The 23,386-nt window shown below is 49.6% G+C and overlaps 1 protein-coding gene across 5 annotated transcripts in view; it reads right to left on the reverse strand.

Annotated features, from left to right (window-relative positions):
- The window catches only part of ELL (elongation factor for RNA polymerase II), a 53,361-nt gene that overhangs the window by 12,149 nt on the left and 17,826 nt on the right, over nucleotides 1-23,386 (reverse strand). For 4 of the 5 annotated variants that reach the window (XM_086767699.1, XM_086767695.1, XM_086767698.1 and 1 more), the window contains exons 2-7: nucleotides 15,651-15,698; nucleotides 10,275-10,396; nucleotides 9,784-9,947; nucleotides 6,583-6,836; nucleotides 3,440-3,564; nucleotides 37-133 (exon numbers count right to left, since the gene is read on the reverse strand). In XM_086767699.1, coding sequence (XP_086623825.1) covers nucleotides 37-133; nucleotides 3,440-3,564; nucleotides 6,583-6,836; nucleotides 9,784-9,947; nucleotides 10,275-10,396; nucleotides 15,651-15,698 — 810 coding nt within the window. The remainder of the gene's footprint in view (nucleotides 1-36; nucleotides 134-3,439; nucleotides 3,565-6,582; nucleotides 6,837-9,783; nucleotides 9,948-10,274; nucleotides 10,397-15,650; nucleotides 15,699-23,386) is intronic. The other variant, XM_086767696.1, reaches the window with a different exon arrangement.

The raw sequence follows: 23,386 nt of genomic DNA on the forward strand, positions 1-23,386 counted from the left end.
CACCGGACCCCGCGCCCTGGGAGAGGGATCACCCACCTGAGGAGGAGAGCTGGAGTTCACGTTGTCTTTGGGTGGACTCAGGGAAGGCGCTTCTCCTTGAAAACCGCTACTGTTCTGTGGCTGACAGAGTTTCCTGAAAAACAGAATTTAGGGCTGTTCAGATCCCGCGCTGGACAAGCCGACAGATGGTATTTCAAACCTTCCTGGAGCAAAGGGCTTTTTTTGTGGGCTCACACTCTGACTGCTTGAAGGTACCATGAAAGTAGCTCCTTCAGGCACTTAGAGCTTCGATCTCGGACAAAACCTAGAAAGAAGAAACTCCTACAGGACAATATCAATCAACATCATGCGGTAATTGCTTATTCCTTTCTTGCTTTCCCATGATTTTTGTAATTCTCTGTGAACGGAGGCAACGCCTTGGACCGGCGCTGTGGCAGGGAGGGAGGCGGCAGGCCGAGCTATCGGCGCGCGAGAGGATTCCCTACCGAGGACAGAAGTTATTTTCTGACAGCTTTACCTCTTCTCTCTCGAACTGGTGACATAAGTATTACAACAAAGGAATTACAGCCTTAAAAAAAATAATCCATATACAGATTAGTAAAGCCGGCACTGGACTGTATACTCTTGCTGTGACAGAAATACAGCTCGGTAAGTAAGAGGTTGTGTAAACTGATTTCTGCTGAGTTTCCCTCAATCAGTTAAAACTGCCTTCAGGAGAAAAGTCAGAAAGCAAGCACCCTGAAAACAGGCTGAAACTCAAGTTCGGGTGGTGAGGAATACGTTCTCCCACTCACTAGCACTACCGAACAGTATTTTACAGGAAGAGCAGTCCTCTTTCAGAAGCAAGCCCCTCCGGGCCCGGGAAGAGCAGGACTATACAGGAACTGGTACAATATTATTGGGCCACCAGGATTGACATTTCGGGCTTCATAACAACACTTTTAAGTTGCATCACGCAAACCAGCTCAACTCTGGTCTGTATTTGCGGCGTTCGATAAACAACAGAAACCTCTTGCAAGAAAAAAAAAAAGTCCAATGCAAGTAATTCTCATCACATCAGCGCGTTAATCCACGTTCACGCCGGGCATCGCCGCTGCCCACGGGGCTCTCTGAATCTGGCAGTGAAGTTTTGCAGCGCACCGCTTCGCCCTACTCTCCTGACACCGGCCGGACTGCCCGGGTATTAATCACCCAGGAACAACTACTGTTGCGTCAAGTTGCAGCTGTCAACTTAAAAAAAAAAATAAAATTCAGGGTTAAAGGTTTTACTAAACGAGCTCTGCAGTCATGGTGTCACAGCCGTACAGCCTAAACAGCCAAGGTCTAAATTCTTCCACACGAGGCCACAAGCAGTTCTAAAGCGCACACGTTTCCCAAACATCGGGAAGATCGTTTCAGAGATAGAGCCCTCGGCTTGACAAGATTTTCTTTTAACCTGAACTTGACCCTTCGGCCGCACTGCAGCAACACCCAGACGCCCGTAGCTTCACCGCCGCTCTGGCTTCAGCCACTGCTTTGTTTAATTTTATTTAGAACAATCTCAACAGCCACCACCAACTCGAAGTACTCGGAGGCTGTGAAAACAGGAAGGGAACAGCGATATTCCGTAAACACCGTGGTGAAAGTGGCTTTCTGGAGGCCGTTTGACGAGACTGAGCAACCTTGTCCCATCCCCTAACACGTTAATTATGGAGTTAAAAAAGTGAACGGAAGACGACAACTTTCAATTCATCGGCTCCGGTAACAGCGGACAAACATTTCACAACAATGGTGGAAGCAGGGTGGGAAACACAAACATCAGGAAAAACGCCTTAGCCCGACACAGGCGCCGCTAGATACAGGTTTAATATCTGCAGACGCGCTAATTACCGCAGCCGGCGAGCCACCGAGCGGCGACCGGAGCTGCAAACCGAGGACGTTTAACAGCCGCCTGGATCCAGGCAAGCCGGCGGATCGGCTCCGCGAAGGCCCGCGCCTGGTGCCGTGTCGTGTTGGTGGATGTTTTTCTACTGTCCTCAGCCCTGCGTGTTTTTTCCATTTTGCAGCCTCATTACCTGCGCCGGCTGAGCAGGTCTTTGTTTGTACAGTTGAATACATCCTTTCCAAGTCTATTTTTAGATTTTTCGCATAACTGAACGCCACAATTCTAGAAAAAGCAGTAAACATGGCTTTCTACAGGGAGAAATTAACTTTTCGGAAAGCCATAAAGACTGCATGGCACTTGTGTTTTTCCATTTAATTACAATTCAGCATCAAGGCTGTTTAACCAAGTTTGATTTTTCTTTAGCATGCCAAAGCTCTTGAAGTGCAAGTTACCGTTGGTTTAACAAAGTCTCATCTCCAAGCCAATTGTGCTTTCAAATCATGGAAGCACTTCAAACGGAGCACACTCTACTTAACCTCAACCAAAAGTGCAATAAAATAAATCCCCCAAACAAGTGAAAACACTATCTGCACTACAAAATCTGCACCAAGTCAGTACAAACACACGGCAAACCCGGAGGGGGAAACGGAAACGCTCAGAGAGCTCTGCCTGAGGAACCTGGGAGATACGTAATCCTTGCCTGCCAGCCAAGAGTTTCTGAGCTTGGAGGCTTCACCTAAGGAAAAATATCTGTAGAGCGAAAAAATCTTTAGGAACCAATGGGACAAATCTGTCTCCTCCAACTCTGTGAAGGGCTATTTTCAGGAAGGAACAGGAGAACAGGAATCCCGGGGACGGTGAGGATCACACTGTACGGGCAGCGGGACAACCAGCACGTGTTGTAGGGGACGGATCTCTGCAGAACTGCCTCCTGCTTTTTCGTGCATCCCTCACTTCAATCAAATCTTCATCTTGCAGGGCAACTGCAATACTAACAATTCACAGCAGAAAAATATACACTCAAACATCCAAAGAACACTGCAGGAATTAAGCAGTGAAGTCTCCAGCGCAACCAGCTCGGGAGGAAGGGGGACACCCAGAGGAACCGAGCACAGAGAGCCAGGGGACGCGGCTCCACAACGGCGTCTGTCTCCCTGCCTTCCGCAAACACGGCAGCCTGCGCAGGAAGCCGTGCACAAGCAGATATGGAAAGAGGAAAGGAGAGTTCCAGTGGGGAGTTCGGCTGGACGTATTTGCCTTAATCCACTCACACCCAGGACTTCAAACCACTATCGGCTTTTAACGGTAACAGCTTCTGCTCCCCATCCACGCCTCCCCCTAGCTATTAGCGTAACGAGTTACAGGTAACCCAGGACCATCTGTGGAGCGCATCCACGTCGGTATTCAAGTTCAGTCAGCCGCCTGGATGACAAACAGATTTACTTCATGTTAAAGTAAGCCAAACACTCAACTTACCGCGCTGCTACTGACTTCGGGTACCCTGATTTACAGTAACCGACCTGGCCCAGCACTTTCAAGCTCCAGACGACAGGAGAGAGAAGAGGGAATAATTACCGAACAAGTATCCTCTTCAGCAACTGCTGATCTCCTTCGGAGTAGCCAGGCCAGTCCTTCTGCACTTCCTTGTACACACAGTCTTTCAGTGTGAAAGTGCTGTCCTTGGCACTCAGATTTGCCACCTGAAACAAAAGCAATTCGCAGAAAACCGTTAGGGTTTAATTCTCGCACTTTTCTAACAAGAGAGATCTAAGATGTAGGCAACATCTCAGCAGACTCAGCGGCAGTCAGTGTCAGAGAACAAGGACAGATTTCATACTTCATTTTCTTGTTATTTAATCAAACTCTGCCTTTCCTTTTGCCCTGTCACCACAATAGTTCGTTATGAGTTTCCAAAGCGTATCCAGTTTACTGGGAAAGAAGTGATATCTAACCAGTTTATTCAACTTGTTGTCCTGTTCCAAACTCTCCAGGTTATGGAAATACCGGGAAATAAACCCTAACGGAACAGGCAGTTCGCTTATTGCACCCGTCCGACAGCTGAAAGGCTGCCGTTTATTAGCCGACAGAGGAGCTCTCGCAGCGACAATTGCCAGAAGACAACTTCTCACTAGCCAGCCAGCAAAGCAGGCAGCAGAAAGCCGCTTTCTCAAGGAGCAGCGAAGAGAACGCTTTACAGATACGCTGCGCGAGGGAGCCTCCAGCCTACACCGTGCCGTTCAGCGCTTTAGGATCACCTGCTGGATTTCACGGAGGAGAACTTTTCCGAGGACTGCTTCAGGGCAGGAGCAGGACCTGTGATTACCAGCTTACCAGCCCGGGTCTGACAATACCCCACCGCACCTAGCTCGTGCGCTGCAGCAGCCGGGGACGCTCGCCCGAGAGCCTTTCTGACATTTCACCCAGTTCTGCCGTGTGTGCTTTCCCCACAAAACTGCGTGGTGCCTACACGGGTAGGAAACGCTGCTGGAACCAGCAGAACTGCGTTAGAATGGAAACAGCTTGTTAAGAGTTATCCCACTTTAATCAGTCTTTCCACAGCTCGACTGGAAATTTAACTTCTTGCTGCCGGTTACGTATCTGAAACCCAGTGGCAGCGCAAACCAGAAAAGCCCCAGCCAAGCTTTCATGGATGCTGTCTTAGGGAATCCTTCCCAGGAGCACTGCAAGTTTCGAGAGAAAGCAAAGCCTTCAAGTCAGTTTTACAAAAAGGGATCTGGAGGCACGGGAGCCAAACGCTCTGCCCGCAGCCAGGCTGACCAACCGGCAAAGCCAGCGGCCGCTTCCCAAATTCACCGCTTTGGCCGCTCAGTCCGACGACTGTATCACTGGGAGATGCTGTTACTCAGCCGGTGGAGACAGCGCGCATCTGTCTGAGGATTAGTGTTCTCCACCGCTCGCCCCACTCAGAAGACGGCTGCGCTCGTGTGTTTCTGTTACCCTCACGGCAGTAAGACAGCCTCGGAAAGGCAAGCGGAAGAGTGGAAAGTCTGGAATTAACGGAAAGCGCTGTTAATTCCTCCGCTTTCGCTTCGGGGAGCCTGTGACCCAGTATTAACAGCCTATGAATTCAAACGCAAAAAGCTGCAGCACTCATACAGCAAAGCTCTCCTGATAAGCGAAAAATAGAAAGCACGGTTATCAGTTTACATGACAAACACTTTGTTTTTCCTTTCAGTTCTGTCAGCTTTCCAAAAATCCGGAGCCAAAATACAAGAAGAATTTGAGCGGTGTTTTACATTTTGATATCCCGGTAAACACGCCCAAGAGACAAAAGCAAAGCCGGGTTCTTTTTCAAAAGCTCTCCGGTTACCGGCTCTACAGCAGGAGCCACGCTGCTCGGCGAGGCCTGCAGCCCAGGCGGCAGAACAGCGCGGGTTTTCTCTGCGCAGAGGCCGGGAGCTGCTACCTCCTTGTTTTGCTGGTGTGCGACTCTGCAAGCTCCACCCCAGGCCTCCCAAAAATAGAAACCTTGCAAAATGAGGCAAAAAGGCCACAGGAACACAGAGTCCTAGGAGAGATGCAAGAGCACAAGGAAACCCACACCTAGACGTATTTAGACACGCAGCTTTAACGCAGCCTGTAATTTTTAGTTTAGCGATGTCTGTGCGGGGACGGGAGTCCTGGTAGCGCTGGAAGGAGATGAAGTTTACGAGCAACACACTGACAATCAAACCGGTGTCTGGCCCAACCGGGCTGACACCGGGGACAGTACCAAACACACCGCCTGCCTGCTAGGGATTTGTGAGAACATCGACACGAGGTGATTACCAGAAACGGCGTTTCTCGTATTAAATCTATTTATAGCAGTCAAACGGTGCTCAAAAGATTCTAGTGCCGCTGGAGAAGGAAGGGCTACAGGATTAAACTCGAGGGAAGGAGCAAGCTGTGCCAGCAGTAACTCCATTTGCAACGTGACCTGCCCTGCGCCCCTGGGCACACTAACTCCTCACTGTCTCTTCTTTTCAGCTACCGAAAGGAGTGAAAAAAAAAAATCCAATACAGAAGAGGGCAGCCGCAGCATTTCAATAAATATCCATGTTGTGTTTTGCACGGAGAGAGCAATAAAGGTATTGACTGCAATTCCTAAAATGGCCCCTCCAACATGACTCAAAGTGTGAGGAACTGATTCAGCCTGGAGACAGCTTTCCCCCTTGACGTATAAATAATACGCTCAGCAAGAAGCTGCGCGATCTTCACACCTAACCAGCTGCATTTCTAGGCAGGAAAGGCATGGGGCTGAACAAGAAAAGGAGATGTAAAGCTTTGTGGAGGGACCTTTTTTTTCCTTCCCACAGGAAACGTTCCATGTATCGATGCAGAACGCGCTCCCTTCTGTCCACGTTAATAAAAACGTACAGAACAGATTCCCAGGTTACAACAAATCAAAGAGCTCGTAGCTCCTCTGTCAGATCGCTCTCCCCACGGCCAAGCCACAGCGCTCCTCTGGCAGTGACTGATCCGGTGGAGCGCAATCACACAGCTCAGCTGCGCACACCTGAACGGAGCCGCGCACGCGGGAGGCTTCCGCTCGCTCCAGCAAGAGGGGAACGCGAATTGCCAGCTTCCGTCGGACAAGGCCTTAGAGAAACGTTGAGCTGCAGCCTCGAGACACACAGGTTACGTTCGGACACACAGAAGGTACTACCGCACCTGAGAAGACATTTCACTTTACCTCTTGCCTTCATCAGAGTACAAACCTGCTGCAGAAGGTTGTCCAGCAAATCCTTGTCCTGCTGAGAAAGTCCATCCTTCTGCAATCTGAGAATAAGTTCGGGTTTCTTATAAGGCTTCAGTGCCAGTAAGTGCACAACCCTGTCTTTGAAGGGTCTCTGCGAAATGGCGCTATTGCCTCTCTTTATTGCACTGGCAAGGTTGACCGGCGTTGGGCGCTTCCTGGAGGGAACGGCATCGGAAGCTCCTGGCGCAGGTTTACGCACCTGAACCTTTTTGCCTGAAACGAGACGAGAACAGTGAAGTGCAGCAGTCACCCTGCAAAGGCCGGTGCTCTGTCAACACGCATACGGAGCTCACCACGCCACCCGAAGCGTCAGAAGACGACAAGGAAGGACACGCACAACCAGCACACTCCGTCCGTTCTGAAACGCCGCGGCACCGAGCATCCCGTGAGTTTTACGATTCATGACAAGCTTGTAACAAGTAAACAGCAACACCACGCTCTGGAAACCTGAGCAGTATTGGCCACAAGTTCACATAAAGCTCTCTTTGTCTGCCAGCTTGTCATTTATCCCAAGTGCACGCATCCCCACGGTTAATCTAACCCTTTTCCTCCTCCCTACGAGAAGAAAAATCTGCATTATTATGTAGAAGAGTGGAAATATGGAATGGAAAGACCAGAACTGGTCAACGAGCAGCTCCCTGCTGCTGAGCTCAGCAAAAACGCTACTCCAGCAGATGTTTCTGCTTTCAGAACAATAGGAACTTTATGGGGCTGGGTGCGCTCCCCTCCCCCGCCGAGCAACGCCCCGTGAATGGGCTCTGACACCCATCCGTTGCTCTGTTCATCAGTGTGCTGTCTGTTCTGACAGAACAACCCCTTCTACGTCGCACAGATAACCGCTTCGCCCTCCAGTTACATTCACGTACACGGGTGAGCATAAAGCTGGCTCCAAAGGTCATCGCGAGCCCTCCGAGGCAGCTTCCTCAGCTCCATCCCAAGTGTGGTTCCTGGGTTCTGACAGCATTATACAAGAATTCATTTTTCCCATTCCTATTGAAAAACAGCTCTAACTGGAACCCTCACACAAGTCCCCCGTGGCTTACTAAGGCACAAATCAAAGAATTTTACCATTCTGAATCCAGAAACGGGTCACCAAAGGCAAAACTAGCCAATCAAAAAAGAAAATGTGTAGGTTCCAAGGCGTAAAACACGGAGATGCAATCAATAATCACTGCGGTTCAAGAAAGTGACCTTCCCCAGCACAAACAACACCCAGCATTTACTGCAAGAGTTTTGGAAGTTTCTTTCAGCACGGCAGTTCTCCACTGCTAGGAAGCAACGTTTTCAACTGAGTCATCTGAAGATACGGGTGATTGTCTGCAGTGTTTATTTTACTGAAATGTAGATTGCGTAACCCAGTCCCCATTTCCTGGCTCTTTATTACGCACCATGCTGATGCAAGTCAGTACGACCCATCCTCGGCAGGGCCGAGTAAAGAGGAGAGGGAGAAAAACAACCATTCACGTGTTCAGCGTCCCAAAATTCAGAGGTCAACTGGACTTGGTTTCCGGAAATGGGACACGAGAAGAATCGTCAGCTTTCTAGAACTCCCTTAACTCTTGCCAGGTCAGGAAGAGCAAAAACACGCTGGGACGTCGCCAAGGCTGGAGCCAAAATGCCCAATGATAGGAAAAGAAAAAGCTAAGTTAAGCCAGAACACAAAGTCCTTTAAAATATTTATAGATGTGCACAGATACAGATGAACGCACAGACACTCGGTGTGCCCAGAGGCACACGTATCCCCCTGCAGACTACCAGCTGTCTACTTACACGCATATTCATTCACTCAAGTGTTAGTGAGCACCTATACTGCTCCCCTGAGCTCCAGTTTCAACATTTCACAGAAATTCTTCCACATCCCAGCTGCCTGGGATGACCGCGCTGACGTCCGAGTGCCGAGCTCTGCGTTCCCATGGAAATGGGAGAGCCAGTCCTCTCCTCCAGACCGGCCTGCAAGCGAATCCGCTGCCGGCGCTCCGAACACCTGCGCATCCCACAGGAGATCCCCAGGCTGCCCTTGCCCAGGCTCCCCCTTCCCGGGCCAGTGCTTGTCCCCTCTCTTAACCACTGACATCTTCGCTGTGCAGCACGCGCTGCACTCCGCTGCTTTTTACGTGGCCGTACCTCCACTGCAGAGCTGTAAACGTTTTAGCAAGAGTGTTTTTAAAACAAGAACTTCTGCTCTATCTTTCCGGGAAGCAATTTGCTTTGAGAATCTTCTCCCTCACAAGCCAAACAACTTCATCCACTTACTGTAATGCTCTCAAATACAAGCTAAACAAAATAATCTTCTAGTCTACAGGAAATCAATGCATTTCCTTCCTGATTACTATCTCATTTCTCAGCTTTGAGCGCTTGGCTGATAAAACAATGAGTCAGGGTCAGTTCTACGTTTTGCAACTCACCATTCTCATCACAGACATCCTCTGAGAAGAGACTGGCTACGGATCACACGGGCTGCAGAGAAAACAGTTGGCTCAAGGGCTCAAAAAACCCCAACCCAAACAAAACAACTGAAACTCCACTTTCTGGTTAATACTCGTGCCCCAAGTTTGTGACCAGACTGAGGCTAAGCGGGGACTTGAGCCCAAGGCCAGGTCTCTGCAGGCTCCTTCCGGAGCCCACCGATACTTGCCACTGTTTGATTCCCCCCCCCCACGATTCTCCTCTCGCTGCCACAATAAGACGGTTTGTTTAAGGCCGCAGGCAGCAGCGCTGCTTTGCTCTCTTTGTGTACCAAGACAAGCGCCCCGCTATCTGCGTCCTAGCTGTTGCGTGTTACGGCCTCAAGCGCAGGCACGCACCAGATGCGCGTGCCAAGAGCGGTGGGACGTTTTCGCTGACCTCGCTGGGAACAGGCACTTCTGACGGATCAGCAGCACGCTCCCGGCACCGTCACGTGACAAATACGACGTCACGCCAGAGCGCGATGGAACTGCACGCAGACAACCCTCAGAGGCCACGCAGACACCATCACAGACGTTCCAGGGCGAAGACGGAAGCAAGGAGGCAGTTGCAGTACACGGAGAGTAGCACTCTAACACATCAGAGACCCGTAAGGAGCTACCAGGTACCTGTGAGGGACTTTCACGGTCAAGCAAACGCCAGCATTTGACTCCGGAAGTTAGTGAAGACACTCTCAAATAGAGCTGCTGCTTACCTACGTATCTACCCCCAGGTTTAATGACTATCGCGCTCCGGCTGCGAGTCTCCTCCTCCGCCTGGGCCATGCTTTGCCTTGCCTTCTGGTAGGAATCATCAGTAGCGCACACGGTGATTTTATCCTGAATGCTTCCGAGGCAATCCAAATGGATATTGCCATTGCTGCAAGAGAAACACAACGGAAAAGTTACTCCAACACTGCCAACGGGGACATCTCTGCCACCGGTGAGCAACTGAGGGGGCAGTGGGTTATCTAAACAACAGGAGGGGACAGAGAGATGCTGAGAGGGAAACAGATTCCCGTGCGAGTGCCTCCTTACCCAAATACACACGGACAAACTGATTAGAAAGACTCTAAAAAGAAAGAGCACGTATTAAGTTTTGTTCCGGTTTGTTAGGGAAAAGATTCTACAGAAGGTAAGAGAGATTCTACAGCTATACATACACACACACACAAAGCCAGCCAGATTTCTCCTGCTGTTCACTCACCTAGACACATACTGCTGGATACAGTCAAAGCTCCCCTGAGGGCTGTCCTTGCCAATATTTGAAAGGTAAAACGTGAAAGTCCGCACTTCCGCAGGTCGGTCAGGCCGTGGAATTGCGATGTGCTGTTTGGAACGAGAAAAATATTGGTCACCTGTGCAGCCCAGACTAACACAAAATGCCATTTTCCCGCAGTCGCTGTGCTTTATGGCCATTTTGCAGCCCGCCACCAGTAAAGGATACGCCCTTCCGTGATTCTACGATTACTGCGTCGGACACCACGAAGAGCAAGAACCTACAGGAAGGTTCAAGTTAGCAGAACTGTACGCACGGAAAAGCTAAGGCAGCAGAGGCAGGCAGCTGTAAAGAACAGCTAGGACGACGGCTACGTCCATAACAGAACACGGGGCGAGCTGGCGGCTTGCTGCCTTTCAGAGCGGAGCCCACGGTTATCTCGTTCTAGGAATCTGACCCAATTCTGTTGCTTCAGGCTCAAAACAGGCTTCCTACCACTGTCTGTGTTCAGTTTAAAGCTTGTTTCTTTAGAATTAGCGATCCAGCACCAAACATGGTCCACGCCAGGGCAGTAGGTAGCACGCTTATTCTTTTTTAAGATATTATAATTCCATAACGAGATTTCATGGCTCACAGCAGAGTGTGACGCTGCTGCTAAATTAAATATTTAATCAAGCATTAAGTGTGCTCTGCAGACAACTCTACAGCCATCTGCATTGTTTTTCTCCCCCCAGCCATTCATTTTTCAACAGGGAAACCGTTTCCCCTCCGCATTCGAGACCCAGCATAAACCTCAGCGTTGGAGCTCTACTACCACATCAATATTGGATCGTTAAGATGGCTTCCAGAAAACGAGACAGAAGGAACATCAGCTTCAACCTATTTTAGGCTGCGCTCTACCACACAGATTTATCTTTACCCAGATGGCCACACGTACACACAAAATACCCGCGCCTAGCACCCCGACCCGCGCATCCACGGATGACTGTGCCCCAGCCGCGACTGCTGCTGGTACGGAAGGGTTTTGGGTGGTTTCCCTTGGATCTCAGATGTCTACAGCGGCCTGGAAACCCAGCGCATCTGCGCCGCGTCGCTGAACCTCAGGGACGTTCTCAGAACCGGCACGAAACGCTTGTGTGCCCAGCATCGGGTGCAGCATTTTCCATTTGCTCCCCGTGAAGACCAGCTATCCTCCAGCCGGTCCTCAAAACAGACCTCCCCACTTTCGGAACGGCGAGCCAAGAAACCCAGACCCGAGCGGCACAGAAGGACAAGTTATCCCCCGCACGCTCTCGGGATCCGAATCTAAAAATACTCGGAGCAGATCCGGTGGCGATCCGGGCCGCTCCGGCAGCAGCTGAGCCCCGTTATCTCCCCTGCCAAACGCGCGCCGGCGGCCTTGAGCCCTTAATCTGTCCCAGCACCCTCTGCCCCCACCCAGCCAGGACGAATAGAATTCTCTTCTGCTTTACAAGCGAGCCGAGAATATGCACAAAGTCGAAGTTATGTAAACAGCAGATCGTGGGTATTTTACAGCTGGCACCGCTCGCCCGCCAGTTAACTCGCTGGGAACGGGGCGAGGAGGCGAATGCAACGCGTGCGTGCAGCTTCTGGTGCCCTGCGCCGGGGGAGCGAGCTGGGCTGAGCCGTGCTGCCACGACGGGGTGCTAACAAGACCTGGAGGATGTGACCACATCGCACGCTCGCACAGTAACACAACTCGCTCCTGTAAAGAACGGCCGCTCCCAGAGCCCCGGCCCGGCATTTTGGTGGAGTTTCTGCAGCCTCTTCAGAGGGGCAGGAGGAAAAGAGTCACTTCAGCGCGAAACGCTGCTCGTTCCAGTACTGAAAAGTGTAGCATATGCAAACTGGCCGTTATCTAGGAATTATTTTTAGCTGAAACAGAAGGTTTCTCAAGCCACCAAGTCAGTATGGTAACTGCTTTGAGGGCGCCCTAATTCTGGTGCGGCGTATTACACCAGTAACCATAGACACTTAAAAATAGCTCCGGCCAGATGCAACTTCTGGTTTTTTCTTTCAAGTAATATTCATCTGTGTAGAGCTCACTCTGAACGGCAATTTCACCTTCCGCTATTAATACCAGCACAAGTTCATCCCAAGAAACGGGGGAAAACGTCATAGTTTCCAGTCACAGCTAAGCTGCTTTGTTCCAACGGCCGCACTTAAGAAAGCTGCGTGAACGTACGTGTATCTGGCACCTGAAGGGTTTGGTTTTTTTTTTCCCCCCAGTTCAGTTATTTCCCTGCTTCCCCCATCTCAGGTCCTCCCCTCAGTAAACACCTGCGAGTTTGATCCAATCTCCAATTTCTGCACATGCTTTTACTGAAACAGAAGCATTTTCAGCTTTTCTCCTTAAAGTTATGCACCGTAATTTGTAATGCTTTGGTACTGACGCTCCTTAATTCTCCTTTACATGCATGTTAAACAAGCAAAGTGCTCCAGACTCCACACAGACTTACAAAGCTACCCAAGAAAATCCAGTTTATGATGAAAAAGTAACGATCAGATGCTGCTCTGAAGGAACATCCACACCGTCCCACTTGATTTCAAAGCAGAGCATCACTCTGCTGATGACGACCTAGCTGCTACTACCGAAATTCTGATTATTACACGTATTACTGCACTGGAAAAGCGATCAACAAGACTAGCACTGCCGTGAAGAAACACATCCCAAGGCAAAGATCATTTACAGCCCACAGTTCATAAAAACTCTCACGAGATTTGATCCAGACCAGGATCCACGCAGGTTTCATCCCCTGTCGCTGAAATAGTTGTTTTATTTCGGCGCAGAACCACCGACACCCTCCCTTCGGCGCCCGGCCGACAGAGCCGCCACCTCGCTGACCGTGTGCTTTACTCCTGGCCGTTTCCCTTCTCTGCTAATTAAAGCTGCAACTTGGTTTGCGCGTATTAGAAGCCGAGAGAATCCTTGGCAGCATTCAGCAGACCACCACTGGGAAGAGGTGAGAGAGACATGGACACAGTCATTTAAAAGCCCCACAAACAATGGGATTCAACAGGTCACGAGGCCTCAGGAGAATTAAATTAAGGAAGCGGCAGTTTGTTTTAAACTCTTATTTTATGTCCTGCTTCCCCCACTCATCAAGTGCTTTTAAGTCTTTCCTTCTTGCGAGAGGGACAGCTCCGCAGAAAGTCACAGCATTAGGATCTCGTACCCCTGGGAAGTAGCCAATTGTGGAGTTAAGGGACAGTGGAGGGAAAAAAATAAAGAGCTAAACGAATGTGCTTTAATGGCACCATCTGAATCTGAGAACTTGTTAAACTACTGACACTAATGGCGCCGTCCCATCGACGGGAGGCTCGCTAGGAAGCGCTTACAGCCCCGCCGTCAGCTCCGTAGAGCAGCGCACAATCGTGACACAGACGAGCGCTACACTTAAAACCAGATGGTTCTGCAGCTGCCAGCTCCTTGTCATATCCAGTAAAAATAATAATAAACGGACAAAGAGCTCTTTATCTGCCCCAGCTGAACTGGACCGCGCTTTCTTCAAAGCTCTACCTTTGGCCTTTACTCGACAGTGCCGTTAATTAAACAGCTGAAAACGAGGCAAGCAGAGGTCAGCTCCGCGCTGCCAACATCCTCCTTCCACCCACAACGCCCCGGCGCCGCTCACACTGCACAGGGCTCGCGCTTCGCTCTTTAAACGGCAACGTCAGACGTAATCGCGCAGCTTCGCTCCTCTTCCATTCAACCCGGCCTGGAATTCCTGCACCAAAACCTCCTCTCCGGAAGTTAAGGGCTCAAACGCAATCCAGCGCATTAAACATTTATTTTTAATTTGTATAAGGAACTGTGTAATTTGAAAATATTTTTAATTATTATAAGGAAACGCATCATTTTAAAATAGCTTTTCTTTCGGTTAACTTGAAGATGGCCGGGTCCGTATCGGATCGTGTGAAACCCACGGCGGCTGAGGGCAGCGCAGCGTTTTAAGCCGTTCTGATTCATTTTGCTACGCTTCCTTCAAGATTAAGTAAGAGAAGAGGCATTTCTCGAACTTAAGCAGCTTTACAGGAAGAGTCAGGTGCAGATCCTCACACCGCGCTCCACAAAGGGCAAGGGAAGCCTTTGCAGCCGCTTCGTTCCAGGCAGAGTTGTTTGCTCATCTAACAGCAACAAATCACGCACCCTTACAAGTTCTCCTTGTCACTCGCCTCTCATTTTGCCAAACTGCAGTGGCAGTTTTTTATCTAAGCTTTCATGCTGAGCTTTCTGGGAAGTTTAATCGTAAACAAAGTAAAAAAACCTGGAAATTGCTCCTTTCTTCATTTCCCAGGACAAGGAGGTTTGTGCTTTTCTCCTTAGCTTACAATAACAATCACGTCTTGCCTGCTGCATTTTGTTGGAGCGCTGTGCTGTCAGCAAGACTAGTAGCACGAGGTTAAGCATGGGCAAGGAGAAACGCGCTAGACTTCAACGCCGACTTAATTCAAGCCTTTTGGAAAGTTTTATCGTGCCACCACCAAAGTCCAGAACTTATTTACAGCTGCGTTCAGATTCTTAAAAACAAAATACGAAATTCCTTACGCAGGGCACCAAAGTTAAACACACACCTCGCTGTATCTCAACGGGAGGTAACAGCATTTTTGAAGTTCACGGAAGAGCCGCATTACTTTACCAGAAACACCACCAATTAAATCTCAGCGCCATCAGTAACCGGCACGACGGACGGTTTCAGGCGTCTATAAATACCTTGGAGGAGTCCAGTCATTGGAACAGAAGTCAGAGAAATAAAACTCCTCAATATAAAACCCTTTTTGTGCTCTCAGAAACGGCACAGTTGTTTAGACGTGCATATTAAATGAAACTTCAGCGCACCGGTAGCGGCCTCCGAGCACTGCCACTGTAAATAACTGGTCCCCATAAAGTCTTGCACCAAGTTTCCCAGGCTGGGAACGGCGTTTCCTCGGGACACGGGCGAGGTTTCCACGGATTGCTGCGCCCACCATAGCGCTACCCTCAGTGAACTTCTCCTTCCCTTGTTCCGCCCCACGGCCCGGCCTCACCAGACTCCATTTCACCCCCAGCGACGCCAGCGGTGCTGGTGCTGCAGGATTGGGAAGGTTAGAAAACAGCCTTGCTAGGGATTGAGCAAGGTTAGAAAATAAGGAAGGGGAAAAGTTTTTAACGGAGAATGAATCCGTGTGATCAGTGAGCAAACACTCTTTCCTGGACCACAGCTGAACGTCACATCTCACTTTCAGAAACCAGAGCATCGTTCTTCGGACTGGAACAGGAGAGGCACCCAGAACAAACACCTTGCTCAGATTAATTGTATAAGCCAGTAAGAACTTTCCAAGGCAACCCACACACAAACTTACCCCTTGGCTTCCTTGAAACTGGATTACTGGTTTTGATGTCACAGCATCCTACAAAAACAAGTGGAAAAAAAAAAAGATTACCTTAGAGAAATTTAAAGCTCCAACATTCACTGCCAAAAAACCACTCAGCTGGATTTTTCACCAATACATTGTACTTTCTTTCTTTTTTTTTTTTTTTTCTTCCCCCCCGCCCCCCCCCTCCTCCCCAAAGGAAAAAAGGCTCGGGGAAGTACACAGAATTCCAAGCAGGAAAACACAAACTCCTGAAACAGTGATTTGTACGCAGAACGGGGATAAAACCGTGAAGTCAGCAGTGGCACCCGCGCTTCAGAAGAAGACCAGCTCTGAGATGACACCCAGACCAGCCACGCTCGGTTCCTGTCCGACCCAGCCGCGCGTCGGGCAGAGAACGGCTGGGTTGCATCTCTTCGGTGCTTATGTAAGCCTGGAGTTACACAGCGGGTGTTCGAGGGGAAAATTTATTGCAGTTCTAGGCCTGAGAACGCACTAAGCAAATTTTTTCCAGTAGAAAGCTGGCAAGTCACTGGAAAAGCAAACGGCAACTCCATTGCAAAACACTGCTGTTACGCTGCCCGTTTCAGCAATCGGCCTCCGCCGCGCTCAGCCACGCGCGCCGCGAGACGCCGTTCTCCTGCTAGCCCCCCAACCCCTCGCATCTGCTCCAAACACCACTGAACTTCAGCCTCCTGCACCCACTGCACTTGTGGCTTCGCTACAGTTTTACAAAGACCACAAAAGCTTTGGAACTCAGACTGTTACCCGAGGTTTCAGCTACAGGGAAAGCAGTAACGTACGCAACCCGAGCCGGGGAACGTTTTAGTTCTTTAATTTCGGGAGCATTCTGGCTGTACTGGTTTTATTTCTCAAGTCCCATCAAACACTCCCAGACATGCTAAGACGCCCTCCTGCAGCACAGGAGCCGTGCCCCGCGCCGCGCGGGGGATCCCACGGCGAGGCCTTCCAACGGGACAGCAGAATTTACGGAGAGGCAGCGGTGTCGCTCGGGGGCGGACACGTTGCCACATACATGGGAGACATTTCAACGGGAAAAACGCCACAGAGTTCAGGAGACGAAGTCCAAAGGGGGCGTTTGTGGTGTCCCTTTCGTATCACAGCTCTCGCATCTCCCAGCCCTGTGAAGAATCCCCGCGGCTTCCACGGAATTGCAGAAACAGACTTACACTGAGCAGCAAAAGAGTTAACGGCCTGAAAAGCTATTAAGTTTACCATCTCTCATAAAACCTTTCCAAATGCTTTCAGCCGAGGAGTGAAGAGTCTAAGCCACAATACGCTGACATTAAAAAAAAAAAAAAAAAAAAAAACAACAAAATCACTAGCCAGAAGGTCTCCTTCTAGCACAGATGGATAAGCTCGTACCAAGACAGGGTCTCCAGAGCTTTTCAAGAGCCCACCCAACACCATTTACCCGACCTGCACCGCACCCTCCATCATTACGAGACGTTTGCGACGGCGAGTAAAGCGAGAACACGCTGGAAGCCGACAGCGCTCACTCCGTGCCGTGCAGCGGGTTCCACAGACCCGAAACAACCTTTATAAAGAAACAACAAACAACATCTTGCTCTTCGTACAGAGATCGTCGAATTCCTTGAGTGCCACGACACTGCATACCACAGGAGGCTGTTCATCGGCAGGCTGGCCAGCTTTTTGTTCACCGTGTCAGCATGTACTGTGCAATGTGTCCAGAAATTCATACGAACATACCGCAGCAAATAAGCATTTGAAACATTAAAAAAATTTGGATTAAAAAAAAGAAAAAAAAAATTGCATGTGGATCTCATACAGCTGTTTATGGGATTTGTGAAGTTCTGCAATTAATTTTGGAAAATTACTGAAGTGGGACAAAAAAGTAATAGGAAGCACGTAAGTGGAATAAAGAGGCAGTAACAATACAAAAGTACCGTTACACATCAGGACAAGCTTTGATTAGTGAACTTACAAATTCTACATAACAAATGGTTTGATGTTAAATGTCTAATCTCAAACTTAAAAACGAGTGTTCATGCGAGTTAAACGGCAAACCTCAGCTGTCTTTCCCCGAATCCCCGAAACGCAGTATTCCTGGGCTCGTGAGCTCATGTGCCTAGGGGCCGCCGGATTTCGGGATCTGCCGTGTAGGAATATCGGCGTTGGAACTACTCGGCACGCTCCACAGAAGGGATCGCAGGGAAGAGCTGGGTATCGGAGCGTCGTTGCACCGCCTGAGCTCGCCTTTTCGGGAGAGAAGGGGAAAGCGCTCGGCTTCTCAGCAAGGCCACCCCCGCAGGCATCGCCTCCCTCCTGCGGACGCCCAGCTCCTCGGCTACAGGCTGTCGGAGAACGCCCGTGGAAGAAGAAAGCACTCGCGCACCCTAACCTAATTAAGGATATGAATTTAAGCGCTTTTATTAGATGAAATTAAATTCCTGCATAGACACCTTCATTCAGAATAAAGGCAAACAGATGAATTCAGCTAAACCAAATTAAAACTGTATTTCAATCTATATCTTCAGTTAATTGGGATTAACTGTCCTGAGCTCTCGCTACCATTTCCAAAACCCCCCTGTCATCTTCCAAAGAGTCACCTAATTCTTCCTTAGTGATGCCGAGGCAGTGAGCTTCCTTCATTACCGCTTCCCAGACATGCCGCCCCATCCTCCCTTAGCGGGAGCAAGGTCCTTCCCTCGTCCTGTCCTTATTCCAATTAAAACAAGCTCTCTCCTCGGCCCTCCCCCAGAGCGTGCCAGCTTCCTGGGCTCAGCACATCTTTGGTAAATCAAGGATGCTGACGAAACCTCGCCTTTGTGCGCAATTAAGAGGCAAAACAAGACCGATCTGTCCAAGCGACCGGGCCACCTGCACAGCCTGAGCACCGTGCAACTCACAAATTCTAGCTCTACTCCTCCGTGAGACTCAGTATGTTCAGGAACAGCTACTGGAGCCGAACAGGATAAAGATAAGAATCTGAGCAAGACACAACAGCTCCAGTATGTCAAACCAGCCGTCCGTCAGTTCAACGGCTCTGCTGCCACCAGGTACCAGATGTTCGCCTCCGCAGCCAACACGCTCATCCGTCACGGTGACAGCGCTGATGGAGAGGTCCCAGCCCGACCAAGCGGGATTGCTGGGACCCGTGGGACCAGAGAACAAGTGACTGCCACGCAAGAGCAACACATTTCTAAGCTACGCGTACACGAGAGCAAGCAAAGCCCCTTCAAACACAGCGAAGACGCATGAATTACACGTCTGCTCCTGCTCTCTGTCGTTTCGACAACAGGCTTCCTGACGCAGGACACAAAGGTTAGCAGATCATTACCATGTCCTCACTGTTTGCTCGTTCCCGCAACAGATCTGTAAGAAAACGCGTCACGCTTCCTCCCGGCTCACTGTAAGAGGACATGAACTGCTTTACCGAACTGGAGTCCTTCCTGCGGTCAAAGGCCCCAGAGCCCAAAGCTCTACAGGAATAACTTCCCGAGGAACAGCCACACCGCAAACGCGCGGCTGGATGTCTGAGATCTGCCCAGACTCACACCACCAGCTCCACCGCGTCTCCCTGACCTGCAAACAGACCTTCAGAAGGAGCCTGGACAGACCCCAGTTATGCCAGGTGACAACCAAGCATTTTACTCCCTAAAGATTCACTTATTTGCGATCTGGAAAGAGCACTTCCATGCTTCTGCACCCAGTTTGCTGCCTTCTGTAGCTCCTGCGGTATTCCTTGGGCACGGAGGAGAAATACAGCAGCAAGATTTCAAACACTAACGCCCTGCTCTGGGATGCCAACACGAATCAAACCCCACAGACCCAACTGCTTTTTGTCAGATGGTCCCCCAGACACCATAAAGATTATTTCAGAAGTCATGGGATTAACCCAAAAACTCACCCCAAAGCTCCCACAAAACATTTGTGTTTTAGTAGCATGGTATTATGCTCCTCTTCCTCCTCTAGCTTGTCTGGGCTAGAGGAGAGCTACTAACCCTTAATCCCTACTCTGAAAGCTCACAGAGGCAGCGGCAACGTGCAAACGGTTCCTCGCATTTGGATACTCCAGACCCCGCACATGGAAGCTTGCGTAAAGAGTAGGAGGATCAAGAAAGCATCAATAAACCACCAAAAAAAAAAAAATTGAATGTAAAACTTAAAACACTTTATCGAGTGTGATCGAAGCTGGCGTGAGGCTTTAGAAACGTTTTGTGGAAAAGCCCGATGGGATATTCCTACGCAGCACCAGAAAGGACATCTGAAACCCTCAGGTCAAGTAACCAGTTGGAAACTTCCCCGTTTCTTCAGGGAAATACAGATAATTAAAGAATACGTTGTTTCGAGAAGTTCTGTCAGGCATTTACTGGAATTTATACTGGAGGCAGCGTTACACGGAAAATATTTGCCTATACTTAGTTTCGGTGTATCTGCCTGTTTTCTTGAATGCTAAGAATCACAAATGCAGAGCAAACAGACCAAATGAAAGCTTCCCCTTATTTATGTTGGAACAAGGGAATTATTTTCAGAATTTAAAGCCTCCTGCAAACATTTTAAATTAGTACCAAGAACTCCCAACAAATATGCAGAGAAACTTATAAAAAGCAGGCTAACCCCAGGCCGGCGTTAACGGGATGTTCTGAACCGTCACGTGCCGCTCCAGCCAGGTAAAGCCACTGCCTCTCAGAAGCCAGTCAAAGAAATGAGAACGAGCAGAAATAGCTTAAAATTCATAAATTTCAGACTCGCTAATACCCCAAACTCAAAGTTCCTCTTTCATTCTTTGGTTATGACTAGTTTATGTTTCTTTTGCCCACGCAGCACGGTCCAAACGTAGGCATACCCCCTCCCCTACTTCCGCCAGCTCCTCGGCACAATCAGGCCAAGGATGAAAAGAAAGAGGAGATCCCAGTCCGGGAGGACACTCAGTTCACGCAGACCTGGACGCTGGAGAAAAGGTGTCCTGCAGACCTGAACAGAACGCAACGATCTAGGTTCCCACTTACATTTTCATTTTAAATGCACCAGGCAGACTTCGAGAAGTAAAACAGAGACCAAACCCAAAGCAACTATATCAGTGTCTCGCTGTGACAGACTCACGAGAGACACCTCAGAGTCCCCGAGTTCATTAGCAACAAGATATACGAATCCCAGGGGGAATAAAAACCTTTGAATATACCCACAACAACGTCAAGTGCCTGTGTGTGAAGTTCACTGGCAGTCAATTAGCCAAAGCCGGCCCCGGAGAGAGCCCCTGCGCATCAGGCAGAGACGGGAGGCTTCTCCCAAGACATTCCCCTTTTTCAAGGTTTATATTTGCCTCCTACCAGAAACACAGCAGTAAAAAAGAATATTCAGGAGGCTTTTTATGTCACATCTATTACATAAGGAACTAAAATACCGTCTCCCCGCAACACACTTTCCATCTGCAATCCGGGGCCTCCCGACGATCCCATTTGAAGCTGGGGACATGAACAGGCTGCAGATGGGATCGAGTCTGCTCAGACCTGAAAATTACAGATCCTATATCATTCCTGTTGACCTAAACCACAAAGCCTTCCAGACCTTTTTATACCACACACGCCTCGGGAGACAACCTACTGGTTTTGCCATTCAAACTCAACGTTCTCAGAGAAAGAGTCTTGAAAACTCGACGTAAATCCACAAGTATCGAAGCAGAAGTTCAGCTTTCTGCTCACAAGAGGCGTCAGCAGCCACTGTGACAACGGTCAGCTGCCGAGGCGAGAAACACAGCTGTGCGGGATGCTTCTGGAGGCCTCGGGTCCCTCTGCATCCTGCTGCTTTTAATACAAATAATTTTTTAAAAGGTGCTTTTGATGAAGGTTTAGGAGCTGGAGACCTACCGATTACTCTGTGAACTGTAGTTTGTGCTTGCTATCGCCTGCCACTTCCCTGATACGCACTAACGGATGCATATTATCACTGGAATATTAAAGCACCTCTAAATTCTAGCCATAACGTTTTAAAGTTTTTAATTTCTAAACTGCAGAAATACACACTGGCTTCCTTATTTATAATTGCATAATTTCAAGTGGGCTGTTACAGCACAAACGGCACTTCCTCAGCAGCTCAACTTTCCAGGGTCAAAAACCAACAGTGCCCCTAAAAGATAGAAAACAAGTTTTGTTAAGAGTGTCAGCTTAAAACCAAACTTCACACAAATGAAACCGTGCTTGAATGACACAATTTCAACATTCACAGCTCCTTACCAAGGGAGCAGTGTAAGCGTATGAAATTTTACGTCCCTACACAACCCGAGCACCAAAGGTACCGTCCCACAGAAAACCAGTGCCTCTGAGTAGGTTTAGAGAGCAAGACACACGATTAAGTTAAAAAAAAAAGTATAGCCTAATCGAAATGCTTTGTGCCTGCAACGTAAAGCAGAAAGCCAGCCGCTGAATGGGGAACAGCTTGTATCAGCAAAGCAGAGAGCAATTAAACTCCACTGTCATCAAGATGTCACCCCACAGGCACGAGCGCTGAGCTCGCCATGGAGCCTGTTCTCTCATGCATGCCCGGATCTTCTGATCTCGTCTAATCCAGGTTAAAAAGATCTGCCTGAATAAAACGCAGTGTATTTGTTGATACGCTTCTCAGCGGCAGAATTCATTTGGAAACTTAAACCGAAACGAGCCAGCAGCGCTCTCCCAGGCAGCAACGCAGCGGCACGGCAAAACCCCTCGCGACGCGTCCCTGCGGCCGGCAGCGCTGCAGCAGGGGCCAGGAAGCCTTTCTGAAAGGGGAACCGGAGGGAGGGAGACGAGCGAGAAACGCTGCACGTGGAGCCACCCCGCCGGCCCAAACGCCCCCCCGGCACCCTGACGGCCCAGGACAGCGCAGGCCGACGCTCGCCAGGCTCGCGGTGACAGCTTGCGGCACAGGGCGCTGCGTCAGTATGTTCGACCGTGCCGCGATGAGAGCGGTCGCTCCGCTTTCCAACCCCATCTTTCTCCATTCGTTCTGAGCGTAGAGCTCCTTGGTGGGTCTCATCTTTGAGCTCCTCCACAGCACTGCAAACGATTCAAACAAAACTCGCTCCAGCGACGTTTCACATACAGAGGAGTTTACGTTTTATGCTTGAGACCAGTGAAATTTGTCTGTTTCAACTTGGTAACTTCACCTAAAACTTTCCAGATGTGCTTCAAAAGAGCCTTTGCTTCCTAGTGCAGAACCAAACCGTGCTTTTTCTGATCCTCTATTTGCAAAAATAAACCTTTAAACTCCAAAAGAACAGATGCCTCTGACACGAAACCTGATGCTCTGATCACCTTTAACACCAGACCGCAAATCTTGTGAAAGGTAGCTTTGGTCGGGGAGCTCCGACCCGCCGCACGCACTGAAAAATCCTGGGACAAACCACACATGGCTCGCGCTCGTTAAGCCGAGGGGTTTGGCTAGCACGAGGTACAGTAGTTTTCCACTAGAAAGAGAGGCCACGCACATATGCAATTTAGGCAACGCCTTTCAGAAAGAAAATTAAAGGAGGTTCAATTCCTTAGAGAAATAATTAAAGTATTGTCACTCAGTATCGCGTTTGCTCTGACCGCTGTAGAGCGGGCGACCTTCTTTGGACACGGCAAACAGACCAGCGTATCCGCAGGCCAGACTCCTTCCCAAGAGCAGGAACGACGAATGACTCCTTGCGATCCCCGCTCCTACACTTCCGCAGCAATGCACACCCCGTAACCCGGAACTCTTTTTCGAGAGCAGGAGGC

The sequence above is a fragment of the Chlamydotis macqueenii genome, chromosome 26 (genome assembly GCF_036417535.1).
Source record: "Chlamydotis macqueenii isolate bChlMac1 chromosome 26, bChlMac1.mat, whole genome shotgun sequence".
Classification (NCBI taxonomy): domain Eukaryota; kingdom Metazoa; phylum Chordata; class Aves; order Otidiformes; family Otididae; genus Chlamydotis; species Chlamydotis macqueenii.